The sequence below is a fragment of the Protopterus annectens genome, chromosome 6.part0, assembly GCF_019279795.1.
Source record: "Protopterus annectens isolate FY-2018-M chromosome 6.part0, PAN1.0, whole genome shotgun sequence".
Taxonomy (NCBI): Eukaryota; Metazoa; Chordata; order Ceratodontiformes; family Protopteridae; genus Protopterus; species Protopterus annectens.
Window position 1 is genome coordinate 225,783,038 of NC_056737.1, and position 20,745 is coordinate 225,803,782.

The 20,745-nt window shown below is 36.1% G+C and overlaps 1 protein-coding gene across 1 annotated transcript in view; it reads right to left on the reverse strand.

The window, feature by feature from the left end:
- Positions 1–2,920: 2,920 nt before the first annotated feature.
- LOC122803805 (vomeronasal type-2 receptor 26-like) overlaps positions 2,921–20,745 on the reverse strand; it is a 189,640-nt gene continuing 171,815 nt past the window's right edge. Inside the window, exon 5 of the mRNA XM_044073490.1 lies at positions 2,921–3,841. Coding sequence (XP_043929425.1) covers positions 2,922–3,841 — 920 coding nt within the window. The 3' untranslated portion in view covers position 2,921. The remainder of the gene's footprint in view (positions 3,842–20,745) is intronic.

Consider the following 20,745-nt stretch of genomic DNA (forward strand, 5'->3'; position numbering starts at 1 on the left):
CACAAGGGAAGGAACCATATTAGCCCCCTGGAAAGAAACCTTCTTGAAACCTAACAACTCCCTTACATTTAAATACCTCTGACATGAAAATGTAACGTGAAGGGAACAAATGCTTTAATTGCTCATCTTCAAATACCACTGGCCACAAATCTTTCACTGACCTCCTCAAAATATCAGATACTGGGGAAAATCTGGTAACAAAAAAAACAATACTTTGTCCTGCCTATCAGTTTCCTGATCTGAATGATGCCTTTTAAAATCATCACAACTATTATGACTCCTACCACAGCTGCTGCCCCCCCCCCTTAACACACTATCCTTAGCTTTTTTTAAACTAACACTAGAATAACCCATTTACAACAATTTCCATTCCACCTTCATGAACTCTTCTTCTACCAAATTTTTATCAGAAGTATTCTCATAATTCCTTTTAAATTCACCCATAAGCAATGCTTCCATAAGATGTGATGGCTGCATGCTACTGGCCTGTAAAAAATTATTAACTGCAGTAGGCTTCACATGGCATTTATGTTCTACCTTCAAATCTTCTTTAACATACAATTCCACATCCAGAAATTGTATATTCTTTCTATCCACAGTAAAAGTAAACTGCAGCTCCAGTTCAATCTGGCTTATCTGATCAATAAATACAGAAAACTCATCCAAATTCCCCCTGCATATAAAAATTAAATCATCAATGCAATGCTTAAGCAAAATAACATTCTTTGCAAAAAATTCTGTAGAATAAATCAATCTATTCTCAAAAAAGGCCATAAAGATAATAGCATATCTGGGGGCAAAAGAACCCCCCATCGCTGTGCCTTCTTTGTGCAAAAAATTATCACCCACAAAACAAAAATAATTATGCATTAAACAAAATTCCAATACTTCCACCAGAAAGGCTGTATGTGGTCCCTCCTCTAACATCCAAAGGATTGCTTCTATTCCCCTTTTTTTTTAATATCGGTGTATAAAGCTTTAATATCTACTGTAGCCCAGTAAAAATCTTTACACCACTGAATTTTCTTCACTTCTTGACAAATATCAGCAGTGCACTTAATATGGGAAGGAATTTTAGATAGATGGTTCTTTAAATGGAAATCCAAAACAATCCCAATATGTTGCATAAATGACCCCACACCCGCCACAATTGGTCTACCAGGGGGGTCATTTAGATTCTTGTGCACTTTAGGGATGGCATATAAATTGGGTCTTTGGGTTATTTAACATAGAACTTAATTACATCCCTCTCTGTGAAAAAAACAAGTATTTCCCCTTTATCCAAAATTTCTCTTAACTGACTGTTGTAATGTTTCCTGGGGTCGTTTGCCAATTTTACATATTCTGGACCAGCTAACAAATCAAACACCATTTTATCATACTTCTCCTTGGAAAACATCACCCAGTTACCCCCCCCCCCCCGTCAGCCTGACAAAATTTAACATCACATTCTGAACTTCTACATAACTTTAAAGTATCCCATTCATCCCTAGATAAGTTATACACTTTTCTAGATCTAACAAACTTTCACTTTTTTACATAATACCCTTTCAAAATTTTGAACAATTTTAGAATATTTAAGGGGAATGAAAGCACTAGTATAAGAAAAGTGAGGCACCTTTAATTTCCCATAACCAGTAAAATAACCTACTTCCCCTTCACCTTCATTTTCAGAAAAATATGTACCAATTCATTTTCATATATAGACATGTCAAGCAATGAATCTAGTATCAAACATTTCAACATTATCCATTTCAACAAGTGCTTGTTTCTCTTCAAAATGCACTTGTAAATACAATTTTCTACAAAACTTTTTAATGTCCAAAATAACATCTGCCAAAGACGGAAAACAAGTAGAAACAAACTTGCTTCCCTTTAGCAGCACATTTTCAAGGTCTTTAGTAATGGTGGCATACCTATTTTCTTCATTTTTACTACAAAAATGAACATCAGTCACAGTTTGTTTATCAAAGTACTTACTATATGCCACCCAAGATATGTCCACAGTAGCTTCTTCACTAAATTGCCATAAAATTCATTTTCACTATTTCCTCTTGCAACCATGATTTTTCCAACTCTGGCCTCTCTCCTTGGACTGAAAATCCTTCTGCAGTGATTGTCCCATCTCATTTAGTTGCCTAATGTCCACAAACGAAACATTCTTCTTCCCAGCCTGTATTTCAGATCCAGATGAGACTGAAGAGTCACGTGATGTGAACGACCTGTCCCTAGCAACTCTGATGATAGCCCACAGTTTGACATAAAATGGGAATGGCTGGTGGCTTATATTATTTCTTGAAGGCTGTTTGCCAAGGTACCAGAAACACCATTAAAAGTTGAGTGCCTCCTGAGTGCATTTTATGATAGTGGAGCTATAAGGATAGATCTTATGGGAAATGCTCCCCTGCAAACAAATTATTTAATGACAACTTATTTGAAGGTTTGGCTGGTTGTTTTTGTGTGGTTGAACCTTCATAGGATTTCCTACTAGATAAGATATAGGTGAAGTAGTTTGAAGTGACACTAGGGTAAGAAAGTATAAGTATGGTTTCATAATTAACATGCCAGCAACAGCACTGTGGTTAAAATGATGGAACATGGCTATTAATCACTGACTTTGCATTCAGCTTTATACTTGCACGACTGCACTGTCATCATCATCATCATCATCATCATCATTTATTGCTAAAAGAAGAAAAACTTACTGGAACAGAGTAGTAAGTGCCATCATTAACGTTTTGATAAATGATTAGAACTAAATGAATAACAGAATATTCTAAACTTAACAAAGTATTTCTTTTTGTACCTGACTTCTGCACTAACATTTATCTGACATAAATAAATAAATAAATAAATAAATAAATAAATAAATAAATAAAACATCCAATTGATTCCTCTTATATCGCTCAGAAATGTTTAATTTAATCTTTACTATTCTTAAATGCACCCTTTCCCATTAGATAGTCTCTGGTGTTCATATCTGGTCTAAACAGAATAATGTAGCACTTAGGAGCAAATATACAAAGCAACAGTCCTCCCCCAGAGGATACAATGGCAAATATTTCCACAGCCACTGTATACTTCCCCTGTGTGCTCAGATATGCTGGAATGAATGACAACCACACACAAACAAATACCAGCATACTGAATGTGATGAATTTAGCCTCATTAAAGCTGTCTGGGAGCTTTCTGGACAGAAATGCAACTACGAGGCTTACAACAGCTAAAAGGCCCATGTAAGACATCATGTACCAAAATGCTATAGGTGAGCCTTCATTACATTCTATAATGATCCTCCCTGTTTCAGAAGCAGCATTTTCATCTTGAAATGGAGGAGAAATAATTAACCAAGAAGCACATATTATTATCTGAATAGATGTACAAAGCATAACTAAAACTTTTGGCAGTCTTGGTCCTGTGTATTTCCTCAGGTTGCTGTTTGGCTTGCTAGCATTGAAGGCAATGACCACCACAACAGTTTTGGCTAAAACACAAGAGATAGCCAATGTAAAAATGGTGCCAAATACATTTTGGCGAAGCATACATGTCACATGTGTAGGGTGGCCAATGAAAATGAATGAACAGACAAAGCACAGCATGAGACTGAATAAAAGGCAATAGCTAAGCTCTTGGTTGTTGGCCTTGACAACAGGTGTGTGGTGGTACTTTATAAAGACTGTTAGGATGATGGCAGTGGTTGTTTCTAAGAATATGGAAACGGCAGTCAGTGCAGAGCCTAGAGGCTCTTCATATGAAAGGAACTCAGTTACTTTCTTTATGCACTTGTCTTTTCTCTCATTAGGCCAACCATCTTTAGGGCACTTCAGGCAATCAATGGAATCTGGAAAAGAATAGAAGAGGAAGTATAAACTTAAGCAATGTTTCATTATATGCTGCTTAATTAAGTAGGCATTGCTTTTATCCAGATAACTGACAATTAACTTGGATAAGGTTATTAAATAAAAACAAATACCAATAAATGAATACATAATTAAATAAATAAACAGTGTGAGGTCCTAAGTCTAAAAATTATTTTTTCTATAAAGACGGTTACTTTGTAGGTACTGTATAGCTTGTCATATTAGGTTCCACATGAGATACTAAATTACTGAAGAAATAAAGAGCAGAAGATATAAAACCATTGTTTTAAACTTGGGCTATTAGTCAAGTGACCCTTTCATGGTGCTTAGCTACAGTCATTACACCAGACAAAATAAGTTTGTCCTTATAGTATTTAGACAAACAAATGAATTAATTAAGATACGACTTACATACTATGTATTAACCTGTAAATATCAATGAGTAAAGCATTTACCACTCCTTCCCACAAATGATGATGATACCAGCGGTATGACTGCTGCATTATTGTCTCCAAAATGCCTGCTCTTCTCTCTGATATGGTTAGGCCTTAACACATTTCATATATATATATATATATATATATATATGTATATGTGTGTGTGTGTGTGTGTGTGTGTGTGTGTGTGTGTGTGTGTGTGTGTATATATATATATATATATATATATATATATATATATATATATATATATATATATATATATATATATATATATATATATATATATATATATATATATATATATATGTATATATATATATATATATATATATATATGAGTATATATGTATCGGAGGGTTGATATGGCGTTAAGATTTTGGTATTTAAGAGAAACATCAGAATATGGATGTACTATTACACTGATGATGCCAGGGGGTGAAACCGGTTTGTAGCAGAGTTACTGGTTACCATCTTTGTGTTGAGCAGCTTAACATTTTTCTGTGGAATATTTGCTGAAAATTTGCTGAATATCTCTGCAACATTTTAAATTGTTCTTCCTCTGCATTAAGTAGTTTTCCTGACTTGGAATTCTTTTTTTCAAATTGGAGTTGAGTTTGTGTGCTCTGTGCATTTGGTTTGGTCCATGCACTGTGGTGGTTGCATGCACCAGTTCGTAGATCTGTGTATGTATGTATGTATGTATGTATATATATATATATATATATATATATATATATATATATATATATATATATGTATATATATGGGTGGTGCAGTGGTACAGCAGTTAGCAATGTCACCTTACAGTTCTCCGGTTCATTTCTCAGCTAGGGTGTCTTCTGTGCAGACCCTGCATGTCCTCCCTCCATTCACGTGGGTTCCCTCTGGGTGCTCAGGTTTCCTCCCACATTCCAAAGACATGCAGTAACTGGATTGGACACTCTAAATTGGCCATAAGTAAGAGTATGGTGTGCCCAACCCCATGTGTATACATGGGGGAGGGTTGGGTACTGGGCTAGTATCCCAACCCCGTAAAAACCGTAACCGCTATGGAAACAATGAGTGTCTGATAGCACTCATTGGTTGATGTGCTGACTGGCATGGTAATGTATGTATATATATATATATATATATATATATATATATATATATATATATATATATCCAAGTAAAGTACAAAACAGGTGATACTGGTAAACTGCACTTCCAAAAAATAATCCAAATGCATAAAAAGTAAAGGAAGCAACAGACCACGTCTGTAGAGAATGTAAAATAGTTTAATCCACAACAAACAGAATGGTGAGCGCTTTTATGGACCAAGCCACTTCATCAGACATTGAAACAAAGTATAAAATTCCTTTATATATCATCCTACACTCACTAATTGGGACCCCATCTTAATTTAAAGACACAGGTCATTCCATGTGCAAATGAAAGGCAGCATATAAAAACAGCATATAAAAACAGTATAAAAAACAGCATATATGAAACAACACATTTAAAAGCATGAGCCAACATTTTTAAAAACTAAAACACACCAAAGGTATATTAATATTTCACTTTAACAAGTCTCTTCCTAGAAGAATGGGCTTGATGTTCATTTTGTCATTAAGCCCCCTGCCCATACTGGCCCTGAGTCTCACAATCCAGTCAGGTTCTTTCGTCTCAACTTTCAATTTCACATCACCCCCCTGAGGTTGTCCACAACTCTGTCAATGGCTATGAAGGTGAACCTATGTGTATCACCAGAGATTCCTACATGTCTAGCTAAGGCATTCGTCTCTGCCTTCCTCCCTATATCATAGGAGTGCTCCCGCATGCAATCTCTCAACCTCCTGGTTGTCATCCCTACATAGAATGATGCACAGACCACACAATGGGCCAAGTACACAATGTTTGTACTATTACAGTTTGCAGAGAGTTTAAACTTAAACACTCTATCCATATCAGGATGCTTGAATTCTCCACTACAATCTATATACATACAGAAATTGCAGGCTTTACAGGGAACGGTACCACCTTTACCCCCACTAACAGGATCCTTTGCCAGGCCATATTGTGACCTAGGTCCACACATGATCCTTTTCAAGTTCTTTTTATTTTTATATACAAACTTTGGGGTATCACCTACTAAACCTTTAATAGCATCATCAGCACACACGATGTTCCAATTCCTGTGAAAAATGTTTTGTAGAAGCTTGATGTTGCTGGAGTAAGTTACTGACATTCTCATTTGTCTATCCATAGTCCCTACCCTCTGCACTGGCCGTTCATCATCAGAGAAGTATGGTCTACCCTCTGTGCTCCTACATTCCATTACACCCCTCAGGGTGTCCTGAAGTTCATTGGGGCATAACCCCTCTGTAAGAACCTCATTCCCAGATCACCCAACTCACTTTCAAATCTATCCTGATCGGCTGTCAACCGAGAAGTCCTCAGTCCCTGCCCCCTCACAATGTTCTTAAAAATGTGTTGGGGATGCATGCTGTTTCTGTGTAAATAACTATTTCTATAGCAATCCTTTCTGTGTATTTCTGTTTTAAATTGTCCATCATCCTCCTGTATCACCTTCATATCCAGGAAGTCAACTGTACTAAAAGAGCTCTTCATGGTGAACCTCAGGAAACTGGTGCATCTATTCAAATGTGAAAAAAGGGGGCAAAAGTAGACTCATCCCCCTCCCACAAGATAAAGAGGTCATCTACAAACCTCCTATAGAATTCCAAGCATTTGCCATATTCTCCCAACAGAAATTCCTTCTCCCAGCGGGCCATAACAGTATTGGCGTAGCCATTGGCACAGGAAGTGCCCATGGCCACGCCATCCAACTGCTTGTACAGTGTGCCTTCCAACAAAAATAAGTTATTTTCCAAAATGAGCTCCATTAGAAGAGATAAAAAATCAACATATCGCCCAGTGTACAGCCCATCTTCCAGCAGGTACTCCTTAAAATAGTCAACCCCACCTGGTTGGGAATAACAGTAAACAATGACTGCACATCCATGGTAATGAGCAGCAGCCTATCATCACTCACATACGTGTTAATGAATGAATATAGATCTCTCAAGAAATTTTCTGTATCTAACAGAATAATAGAATTTCTCCTCAGGACAAGTTTCAGGTGTCGCTCTACGTAGATAGACAGTGTTTCCATAGACCAGTCCCTCCCTGACACAATGGGTCTCATTGGTGGTTCCAGGGGTTTTTTGTGAATTTTAGGAAGACCCTGTATTATAGGTACCACAGGATGTTCAACAATAAAATAATTAAATAAATCAATGCTAATAACATTGCACTGTAGACATTCAAATACAGCATTATATATAGAGTCATTGCGACTCTGTACCTGTTGAAAATCCACTTTACGATAAAACTTTATATCATTCAACATGTTAAGCATGGTGTCCCTATAATAGGAGTAATCCATTACCACCATAGATCCCCCTTTATCCGCTGGTCTTATAGAAATGGAAATATCATTGTGCAAGCACTCTAAAGCTATTCTGTTAGATACAGAAAATTTCTTGAGAGATCTATATTCATTCATTAACACGTATGTGAGTGATGATAGGCTGCTGCTCATTACGATGGATGTGCAGTCATTGTTTACTGTTATTCCCAACCAGGTGGGGTTGAATATTTTAAGGAATACCTGCTGGAAGATGGGCTGTACAATGGGCGATGTGTTGATTTTTTATCTCTTCTAATGGAGCTCATTTTGGAAAATAACTTATTTTTGTTTGAAGGCACACTGTACAAGCAGTTGGATGGCGTGGCCATGGGCACTTCCTGTGCCAATGGCTACGCCAATATTGTTATGGCCCACTGGGAGAAGGAATTTCTGTTGGGAGAATATGGCAAATGCTTGAAATTCTATATGAGGTTTGTAGATGACCTCTTTATCTTGTGGGAGGGAGATGAGTCTACTTTTGCCCCCTTTTTTTCACATTTGAATAGATGCACCAGTTTCCTGAGGTTCACCATGAAGAGCTCTTTCAGTACAGTTGACTTCCTGGATGTGAAGGTTATACATAAGGATGATGGACAATTTAAAACAGAAATACACAGAAAGGATTGCTATAGAAATAGTTATTTACACAGAAACAGCATGCATCCCCAACACATTTTTAAGAACATTGTGAGGGGGCAGGGACTGAGGACTTCTAGGTTGACAGCCGATCAGGATAGATTTGAAAGTGAGTTGGGTGATCTGAGAATGAGGTTCTCACAGAGGGGTTATGCCCCCACTGAACTTCAGGACACTCTGAGGGGTGTAATGGAATGTAGGAGCACAGAGGGTAGACCATACTTCTCTGATGGTAAACGGCCAGTGCGGAGGGCAGGGACTCTGGATGGACAAATGAGAATGTCAGTAACTTACTCCAGTAATACACAAAACATTTTTCACAGGAATTGGAACATCCTGTGTGCTGATGATGCTGTTAAACATTTAGTGGGTGATACCCCAAAGCTTGTATACAAAAATAAAAAGAACTTGAAAAGGATCCTGTGTGGACCTAGGTCACAATATGGCCTGGCAAAGGATCCTGTTAGTGGGGGTAAAGGTGGTACCGTTCCCTGTAAAGCCTGCAATTTCTGTATGTATATAGATTGTAGTGGAGAATTCAAGCATCCTGATATGGATAGAGTGTTTAAGTTTAAACTCTCTGCAAACTGTAATAGTACAAACATTGTTTACTTGTCCCATTGTGTGGTCTGTGCATCATTCTATGTAGGGATGATGACCAGGAGGTTGAGAGATCGCATGCGGGAGCACTTCCATGATATAGGGAGGAAGGCAGAGACGAATGCCTTAGCTAGACATGTAGGAACCTTTGGTGATACACATAGTTCACCTTCATGGCCATTGACAGAGTTGTGGACAACCTCAGGGGGGTGATGTGAAATTGAAAGTTGAGACGAAAGAACCTGAATGGATTGTGAGACTCAGGGCCAGTATGGGCAGGGGACTTAATGACAAAATGAACATCAAGCCTATTCTCCTAGGAGGAGATTTGATAAAGTGAAATATTAATATACCTTTCGTGTGTTTTAGTTTTTAAAAATGTTGGCTCATGCTTTTAAATGTGTTGTTTCATATAGCTGTTTTTTATACTGTTTTTATATGCTGTCTTTCATTTGCACATGAAATGACCTGTGTCTTTAAATTAAGGTGGGGTCCCAATTAGTGAGTGTAGGATGATATATAAAGGAATTTTATACTTTGTTTCAATGTCTGATGAAGTGGCTTGGTCCACGAAAGCGCTCACCATTCTATGTTCATTGTGGATTAAACTATTTTGCATTTTCTACAGCTGTGGTCTGTTGCTTCCTTTACTTTATATATATATATATATATATATATATATATATATATATATATATATATCCTAGCAGATTTTTTTTTACTATTAGTAATGTAATCCTTTAACTTATGCAAATGTACTAGCAGCTGTTTTGTACCATTAGTAATACAGTCTGTTAACTAATGCAGGTGTCCTAAGCTGTTTTTTAGAATTAGTAATATAATCCGGTTAACTAATGCAGTTGTCCTAACAGCTGATTTGCATCATTAGTAATACAGTCCTTTAACATGTGCAGATGTCCTAGCAGTTTTGTACCATTAGTGATATAATCCTTTAACTTGCACAGATATCCTAGCAGCTGTTTTGAACAGTTAGTAATATAATCTTTCAAGTTATGCAAATGTTCTAACAGCTAAATGACTGACTCGACACAGCACTTACAGATAATTTAGCTTACTGTTAATCAGTACTCTAGGTGTTTGTATTCCTCTGTTATGACAGTAGATATTTCAACTAAGGAAATAAGCCATAGGTAAATTGTCATACATATTCCATTCAGTGTGGGGTGAAAAGCATGGCCTTAGTATTGGCAAAGTTTTATGTTAACTGAAACTAGAGGAGCCTCAATTTTAGGAATGGCTATTGTATTAATAACTGTTTTGTGGGTATGCATAGAAGAGTGGAACCATTAGCACATTGTAGCAGGCTGGAAATTTTGCAATGTTCGACACCATTAATAAAATGTGAATAGGAGAGGTACACAGACAAATTTCTGGGAAATAAAATGGGTACATATTTTGGGTTTGAATAGGTTTTTTGTCCCTTTGCTTGCTGGATGCAGTTTATTAAAGAAGTGTGAAAACAAGGAATGGCTATGTGGCTCTCACCTGCAGTTTGCAGTGTTCTAAGCAGAATCAATTAGTCAATCTAATGTATGGAATTCCTTTCAGTTCCATGGAGTGATAACTTTTGTGTGTGTGTGTGTGTGTGTGTGTGTGTGTGTGTGTGTGTGTGTGTGTGTGTGTGTGTGTGTGTGTATGTGTGTGCTACTTGTGAACACTTGTCTGATTACTTACATTCCAAATGACTCTTCCCAGCAGTGCCTACCAGAAATCAGGCTTCTTCCTCGTTTACAACACAGATTCTTACACTGGTCCTGCTGTTCATTCTTCCAACTACCTACAAAGGAAAAAATAGTTGAATCATGAGTCTTTGCTTTCAGTATGAGCCTAGTCAGTGCCTCAGCCAGTGGTAGAGATCTCTGTAGTGGCAATTGCTGGCTCCTCTGACCATTTACTGGTTTACTTGAATCTCTCTGGTGTAGCCTTGCCAGCCACTATACAATGGGGGTCAGACAAGTCCTCTTTTGATTTTCCAGTATCCAATGTGCACATAGGAGGCATCTAATTTAGGTGCAGGAGTCAACCGGGGGTGGGGGTCCTCTTGGGGTGGCTCGAGTAAGAGACCTTTTGCTCTAGATGATATGCCTTCCTTTTCTTGGTTTTCCTCCCAGAATGTCCCTAGAAAAAGGAAATTAAAGGCTAGACATTGATCATCGAAAGATATTTTGTCTGTTCATAAGGATAGTTGCCTTACTTTAGCCAGGTGTTTATTGCATATTTTCTATCCTGGAGAACAGAAACCATTCCTGAGGAAAAAAGGTTAGAAAATTCTGGCACAGACATAAATAGGGTCATTTCTTTGTCTGGCTCTCAAGCCCAAGACTCTGATTCAGAGGAAAGTTTGTTCTCTTTAGCTCCATTAGAGGAACTTCCCTTTTGTAGGACATGTTCCAGGATGAATTATGTGTTTTTGTGGGAAGAAGCAGACGTTCCCCCTAAACTCAGGAGATATTATGATACACTATACATAGATTTATCTCATACTATACCCATTCATCCTATTGCGCTAGCCTTAGAGGATGTGCTAGATGCTGCCTGCAATAACCCTGTCCCCCCAACCTTTTGTTACCCCCCCAAAAAGGCAGAACACTTATTAATACTAACTCTACTCCTGCAGATAAGTAGGTAAGGTATTACACAAACCTCTGAAGAGAATTTACTTTTTCCAGTCATTTCTCTCAGGTGTTGACAGTTTGTGGGATTGCTCTGCCACACTTCCTTCAGAAGGTAAATCCTGCGTAAATCTTATAATTTCTAATCTGACTCAGGTGTCTAAACATGCTATGAAGAATCTGTATGATTCTGCAGATACTGTGTCTAGGGCTTGTACTACTGCTACTGTTTCAAGAAAATATACCTAGGTATACACTGAAAAGTTTCTGGATGAGGTAAAGTCTAAGATTTTAAACTCTAATGCAGACAAGGAGGTTTTGTTTGGCTTTGCTGCTACTCAGGTTTTCAAACAGTTTGATAACAGAGGGAAATTAATTCAGGGAGTTGCTGAGCTTTTTCATACCCCAGATTATAAATCTTACAAACCCTTTGCTTTTTTCTTTACAAAATATACAAAACAATCATTATTGCCCATCGGCTGACAAACAGGAAACAAAAAAGAGAGGACAAGAGGGGAGCAATAAAAAATTGGGATCCTTTCAGAAAAAGGGACAGTATTCATTCTCCCCTCCTGGTCCTATATCTCTAAGTTGGTCCTGTAGACTGGCTCTCAGCCTTTCTCTTTGGTAACAGATTGTTTCAGACTCTTGGGTACTAATACTGGTTCAGGCGCATTACATTTGGCACTGGATACACATACCTCCTTTCAGTAGAATTCTACCATCTGAACCATTATTATATTGGGAAAACAGAAAGGCAGTTGAGAAATGGAATTTATGAGCACATTAGAGACATAAATAGACACAATGAGAACAATGCACTATATAGGCATGCCATTAATGTGCAAAGGCTGACTTTAAATTCTGGGTGCTTGAAGTGGTGGGGTACCCAGAAAGAGGAGGTGATTGGGAAACTAAAGTAGAGTATAGAGAGATGATTTGGCAATTGAGGCTGGATGCGAGTTGTGGAAAAGGGTTGAATGACCACATATCCATCACTCCAGCACTCAAGATCCTGGCCATGGACCCCAAAATGATGAAATGTGGAGAAAGTATTACAATAACATGATCATTTTAGTCCATGTTTTTAGTGATACAGTTTTACAACAATGCCTTTCAAACTAGTACACAATTATTATAAATATGCTTAATTATTATTGGCACATTTTTTCCTATTTAATTAAATATTTTAGTATGGTTGTAATTATTTATTATTTATTATTTATTATTATTCACACACATATATATATATATATATATATATATATATATATATATATATATATATATATATATATATATATATATATAAATGTTATATAGGTGTAACAATGTATTTTATATATATATATATATATATGCACATTTAATATTTTTAACATCCAAATACAGTTTTTATACTATATTATATATTATATATTTTTTACACTACACTGTATATTTATTTATTTTTAATATGAAAATATTTATACTGTTACAAGTATTTTATTACATTTTTTTACATATATACATATATACTTTTTACATGTATATAAATAATTTACCTTCTGGTACATTTATATTTTTTAAAAATGGCCCCGGGGTTCACATTATACTTTTTAGATGAGGTAAACAATTTAGGCTTGCATGTTCATTCACATACTGTTCAAAATTGTTCTTTCCCTTATATAAAAAAATTTTTAGGAGATTGATGTTGCTGCTATTATTATCATGAAGTACTAAGTATTAAATATTGGATTAACTGACCAGTTATGCTATACTAAGATGAACTATGTCCTATGCACTAACAAAGCAATGTATTACAATATGTTTGTGGAAAAAATTTTTTTGATGCATGAATGTCGCTTTAAATGGAGCAAGGTTTAACAAGGTAATGGCCTCAATGTATAATGGATTTATTAATTAATCTAATGATGTTAGGAGAATATAAAAGGAAAGTCGAGGCTTATTGCTTTATTCTGATGAAGTCTCCGTTGGTGGAGACGAAAGCGCTTAATCAACATTGATTTGGTGTTTATGTGTTTCTTATTTATTTTTTATGTAATAAAGAGCCTTTAGTATACATTGTGGCTGATCTGCCTGCACTTTGTTGGAATTTTGGAATACCTTCATTGTGCCGGACACCTTTCGTTGATTTAGATTGTTTCAGACTCTTGGGTACTAATACTGGTTCAGGAGCATTTGGCACTGGATACACATACCTCCTTTCAGTAGAATTCTACCATCTGAACCAAACAGAGCATTTTCCTCAGGTTCTCCTATACATGCTTATCATATGAGTCATACTACCAGGCCTTTAGACTCAAGGAAAAAAGGCTGTTTCTCCAGAATGCTTCTGATTTCAAAGAATGAAGGAGTTGAGTCTGTTACCAGTCATTCCCCTTCTGAGTTTTATGATTGCATTAGATTTTAAAAGATGCTTATCATCACATTTTTCTTATTTTTATGATTTACTAATATTTGTAGAGTCTTTTGCCAGATGCCAGGAGTCCCTAACATGGGTTTCTTCACTCCTTAGCAAGATGAGCTTCCCGAAAAGTGTTCAAAAATCCTCCTTGACTTGATCATCTCTTCAAAGCAAAAGGTAAATTTGTATCTGCAATTTTTCATTTTCTTCATCAATTAGTCCAACACTTCAGCTAGGGAATATCTCAGGATTCTTTGGTTCATGGCTTCTATAATTTTCGTGATTCCTCTTGCCAGGTTATACATACAGGTTAAAAAAACATGTGGATCCAACATTTTCCTCTTCAAGTATTTTCAAATTCGACTTTTGGGCTTCATCAAGAAAGAGCTGCATTAGTGAAGGCGATAAGATGACTCAGTTTTTTTCATGGGGAGCAGATTCTATGGGGGGGCTACGAGCCCTGTGGGGGGGGGGCTATGAGGCCTGTGGGACAGTGTAGACAGATCAAAGCAAAAAAATATTAAACAGATGTTATCAGCGATCTATGCTATAAAATCTCTACATATCTTATGGTCCCTGGGATTATTATAGCTGATTACATACAATACCACAGTGAAGTGGTACATTAACAAACAGGGAGGTGCGAGGTCTTACCCCTATACATACTGGCTGTAATGACTTGGACTTAGCTCTACAGCATTGTATAACCCACCAAGACGCATACATTCTGCCAGAACAAAATATAGTGGCAGACAGTCTAAGCAGGACCAGGACAGACCATCTTGAATGGAAATTAAAAGAGGCGGGTCTATCAGGAATAGATCCAGTTTGTGAGGAATACTACAAATAGATCTGTTTACCTCATTTCAAAAGAGACAACTACATAATTCTGTACCAGAACCCCTTGCAGGCAGGCCTAGAAAACAGATGCATTTTCAATTTTATGGACAGAAATGTTCCTGTGTGCATTTCCACTGATATCCTGAGATATTTTGAAGATTTAGAAGAACCCAAAAATTATTGTGGTGAATCCTTTCTGGCCAGCTATCACTGCTACTCCCTTCTTATGGAATCAGCAAAGGACAATTACCACAGACTGGATCTACTCATATAAGACAGGGAAAGTTTGATACACCCCATTCTCAAACAATTTCAATTAACTGCTTGGCTGATTGAATTCTAATGCCTTTTAGGTACCTTGTCATGAGGATGTGCAGCAGGTACTAAAGGAGGCAAGAAATCCTGTAGCCAGGAAATCGTATTTTAACCAATGGAGAAGATTTTCTATTCGGTGCCTCACCTATAACAGGACCCTATTCAGAGTTATTATTCTGGTCCTTGAAAGTTTGTGTGAGTAGAGGTCCCTATTCAGAGTTATTATTCTGGTTCTTGAAAGTTTGTGTGGGTAGCTGCTCTATGGCTTGTGTACTCCTTTTGAAAGGGGTATTTATCAGCCATTTCAACATGCTTGCCTATGGATCGTCCTCTTCATTTCCCTCTGGATCCTTCAGTTTTACTCTGTAAGAGTATTGCATCAATCTTACATTTAAAATCCATAATCCATAATAGGATCTAAAGGCAGCATACAATAATATCTGCCATCACCCAACTGTCTTAAAACTTCCTTAGTATATTCATTTGTTTCCCAAACTACTGTAGCCCCTCCTTTGTCAGCCTTAAGCACGACCAAATCCTTATTCTCTCTCTCTATGTTGCATCAAACTTTTCCACTCAGTTTTAGACAAATTGTTGTTATGATGTTTAAATATTGTGCTTGATTAATATGTACATCTTTTAACACCAGCTCCTCAAAATGCTTCACTCTAGAATGGTATGGAGGGTTAAAAGAAGATTTCTTAACTTTAAAACTGGCAGGTACAGCATATGTAGTTTCACAGTTGTTACTAAAAAATATTTCACATTTAAAGTCCTACAAAAGTTTTTAACATTCATATCAATATCATACTGTGACACAAAATGTGATGGAACATAATTCAGCTCTTTATTCAGTACACTTTTTTCACCAGCTGTCAAACTAGTGTTTGTTAGGTTCACTATTAAATCATGTTCATTCCCACTAATATGTTTAACGTCATGTATGTCAGTATGACATTCATCACCAGTAAAAAGTTCAACAGCATTACTTTCATTGCTAAACTTCCCACTTTTGTCAAATCTCTGAATGCTTTCTCGATGGTATCCACTCTTATACTTCTGATGTTTTCTTCCAGCCCTTCTAAAGGGCTTGTCTTCACGCTGGCCTTTTTACGTAGTGGAGAAGCAGACTAAAATTTCACACAAATCATTATCAGTGTCAGTACTCAGTGCATTAGAAGAAAAATCTGATGCACTAGAATCAGTTACTGGATCAGGACCATGAGTGGATTTTAAAATAGGTCTCACTCTTTTTCTCTTTTATCTGTTCGATTTAATTACAGGCCTTGAAAATCTAACAGCTCGTTTATTTACCTTCCAAGTGTAGACCATGTTCTTTTTAAAGTCATTAACACCTCTGTTAAATTTCTTTAACTTCCTAGCTTTAGCATCTTTTCCAAAAGCACTCATTTCTTCAATATACTTATCATACAATCTTTTATACTCACTGTGCTGCTCAAAACACTGAATGTTCTCTAAATTAGAGTTCAATTTGCCCTTAATATCAATTAAGGACTTCTCATAAAAAGTTATCACAAATTCAAGGAAAAGTTTAAAAACTGTATTCTGAATAGAGCGCCATTTTGACATAAAACATGAACTCTTGATCATCTTTGCCCATACCAGGTTCAACATATACTCATAGTACACGCGGTATTATGTCCACCTCTATATATGCCCTCAAAAGTTTGATATGGCACACTATAGAACATCATTTTCTGTTAGTAACATTTAAATCCTGGAACAAACGCTCCATTTCAGAGCTGCGACTCACCTCTACACTTGTTCCTGTTCGACTGCTCAAGCTGCTACCCCACCAAAATTGTAGCATCATCTTTATCCAGCGAAAGATTCACTACAGATAAGTACAAATCACTTCCTGCAGCCATAGGATAATCCAGTGTACAAAAAGCAGCTTCCAGAATCAAAGCCAAAGATAAAAAGCAGCACTCTGAAAAAATATATCCACCCAACAATCCTGGTGCTTGCAGTCAAATACAGAATGCATGGACCAAAACAAATACACACCACCAAAAGTCCAGCATAAATATTCAATATGGCAATCCAAATAATTCAAGTTTAATGGAGGCAACATCACTTACAGCAGTTAGCTGCCATACAGCAGCAGCAGGAACAAGTAACTCCACAAGTGACTCAACAGACCGATAGTGAATTTAGGGGCCACTTATAAACCAGGTTTAAATGAGCATATTTAACATTTGAAAATAGATTTTTTGAAAAACTAAATGTGCGTAGATGTTTATATGCTTTGTGCATATGTATGAGTATATTTATTTATATATACATATTTTATGTGTATATATATATATATATATATATATATATATATATATATATATATATATATATATATGTATGCATATGTTTGAGTTATAATGTGTATATTTTCTAAAAAGTGTTGATATTTTGTAATAGATATTTGTATGTAAAACTGTACTGAGAAATGTTTATATGTGGGTGTGACTAAATGTATGACAGTATCACACAGCAACTTAGAAATACACTATAATGGAAAAACAGAAAAACAAGTTCAGATTCAGATAATAAATAATAATATGGATATGCTATATACTGTCTATATATACTATATATATTAACAATTAAAGCATGTATGTACATTGTAAAATAGATATGTTGTATGCCATATATCTGTGATATTGTGGTATTTGACATCAGTGTATAACATATGTATGTATGTGTGTGTGTGTGTATGTATGTATATATATGTGTATGTATGTATGTGTATGTATATATATATATATATATATATATATATATATATATATATATATATATATATATATATATATATATATATATATATATATATATATGTATTATGTGTGTATGCTGTATGTGTATGTATATATATACACAGTCATGTAAGAAGATGTATTTTTTTTTTGTGACATTTATTAATGTAAAAATAAAAATAAAAATCATTGAAAAAAAAAAAAAAAGAAACAGTGAGGAATGGATGCTGTTACCCACTGCTAACACCAGGGGACGAAACCAATCTGTTGACTTATCCTGCAACAGTTTCTACGTGGGCAAAACAGAAAGACAGTTAAGAAAAAGGGTCTACGAACACTTTAATGATATTGCCAAGGCCAAAGAGAGCAATGCCTTTTATAAACACTCCCTCACTTGTAAGAACTTGCAAATTAAATTCATGGTTTTGGAACAAGTTGTTCCAGACATTAGGGGAGGTAGTTGGGAAACGAGACACGAGTACCGTGAACTATTTTGGCAGCTTAGGTTGAACGCAGGAAGATTCCCTGGGTTGAATGACAACATTAATATTAACAGTGTTTTGAGGTTGAGGAAGGCCCATTTATAACACCCACAATACTACTAACTTGATGCATTAATTTCAACTTAACATTTATCAATTGAAACTGTTTTATGTTAATTCCAGTTTGATTAGATTGAATCACAACATATTTTGGTTTGTGATTACTATTTAATAGTATTTTTTTAGTTAGAAATTTAGTACATCATAGTTGTACTGTCCAACAGATGTATTTAACTGTGGTATATTGAACCTTACATGTTACATTAAATTTGGTTCCAAACAGTACGGTATAAACAACATCCAAACACACACATATTTCTCATGTATATTGTTTAGTATACAATCCCACACATATATATTTTTTAACATACAACTGTTTTTTATCACAATGATTTTTACCATATTTTTTTACCTGTGGGTTTTAGTTACACATTTATGTACCCGAAAATTCACACATAGAATGTATGTACATACAAGAATTTTTTTCCATTTTTAAGGATGTAAGGTTAAGGTTTTTAGGTTTACACATGTAATTATTTTTGCATTTTGTTTTAGTGCAGTATGATGAACTTATATTAATCCTTTATGGATTTTCTGGGTCCATGTTAAACCTTTCGACATGGTTTTTAGTAGCAAGTAGCCATTTACATGAGGTCTGTTGATTGTTTCATGTTTTATTAACATGGCATCGAACGTATTGTAAAAACATTTGGAGCAGGGACCTTTAAATTAATTCGACTGTGCTGATTAACCATGGTCATGTGATATGTTTGAATGCATTTAATCGTTTTAACTTGCTTATTATTTTTGTTACCTTGATAAAGCTCGGTAATAACCGAGCGAAAGCGCTTGGGATTATTTACTGTTCAATAAAAGCTATTTTACTTATTTTACACTTTTAATTGTTTATTCTGGGTCCTGTGTTGCCAGACAAGCTGTTTACGACAATATTATGTGAATAAAATAAATCTACAAATGGTACATTAATAAAATATTTCACTAAGGTTACTCTGTGTCATAATGCTAATACATGGCCTCTTGCTGTGAATGTATTCTCCTGTTTTGAATGCAGATCATCAAAAATTCTAAATGTAGAATTATCTCTTGCACTTTTTTGCACAACATTGTTTCTACAATGTACAGAAATGTCTTGTCATATAAAATGTATTCTCAAGACATTTATATTTTATGTAAAATGATTATTTCAGATGAAGACTATTATTCCAAACTGATATTGGCATTATATGGACAAGCTTTATATCAGTTTTAATGAATAACAGAAACATTTAATACTAAAAGTACTTCCAGAAACTATAACTGCACAGTGCTAAATGTCATATAGCCTGTACAGCAATGTGACTGACAGTTACTAAGATATGCATTAGGGATTGCATACCACTAACATATCAATGATAGGACAGCATAGTAAAACAAAGGTGCCATGTTAAGGGAAAGAGCAACCCTGTGCATGTCCAGTGGAGCAGTAGCACTACAGACAGACATATAACTCATGTGCCACATGTCAGCACCAACAGGCTAGTGGCAAGAGAGCTTATGCATGCAATGAAGCACATCATATCCTCCATTTATGGTTGTCCTGGATGCTTATTGAGGGTCGACACAGCAAAGTGCCAACCCCAGTTGTGATATGAATGTGGAATACATGAAGGAAGCAAGAAAGTATGAAAGGAAAGAATAACAAACAGAGGCAAATGCACAAAGCTATTCAATAAGATATGAAAGCTGGTGGAGAGGAAAGGCATTTTATGAACCCCATTAGTAATATATGGAAAAGGGTAGCTGGGAAGATGGCCAGGAATGGTTGTGGGTGAGATAGAGGGAGGGGAGAAAGTAACAGAGGAAGACTAGCAAATATAAAAAACATAGAAAGAGAAGGTCAGTAAAGATGCAAAAGATGTGGGATGATAGTGGATGGATATAGAAAGACATAAGGTGGACAGCTAATGATGAAGAGAGATGGACAATGAACAGGTTATGTGGAAAGACACATTAGGGAGGAAACACCTGAATGATGCTGGGGCAGAGTTCATGGAAGAATATCACTCTAGTCCAGAGGGTAACACAGCACAACTAGTAATTTATCACCTCCATGGCTAATGTCATGGACTGGCTATGTCTCCAGTGCCCCAGTGGTTGGGGGCTAGTAGTCATACAACTCAAAAATCTGCACCAGAAGGTCCTCCAGCTGGCCAAGGCTGTCAGCCAGTTGTTGATGCACCTTGGCAG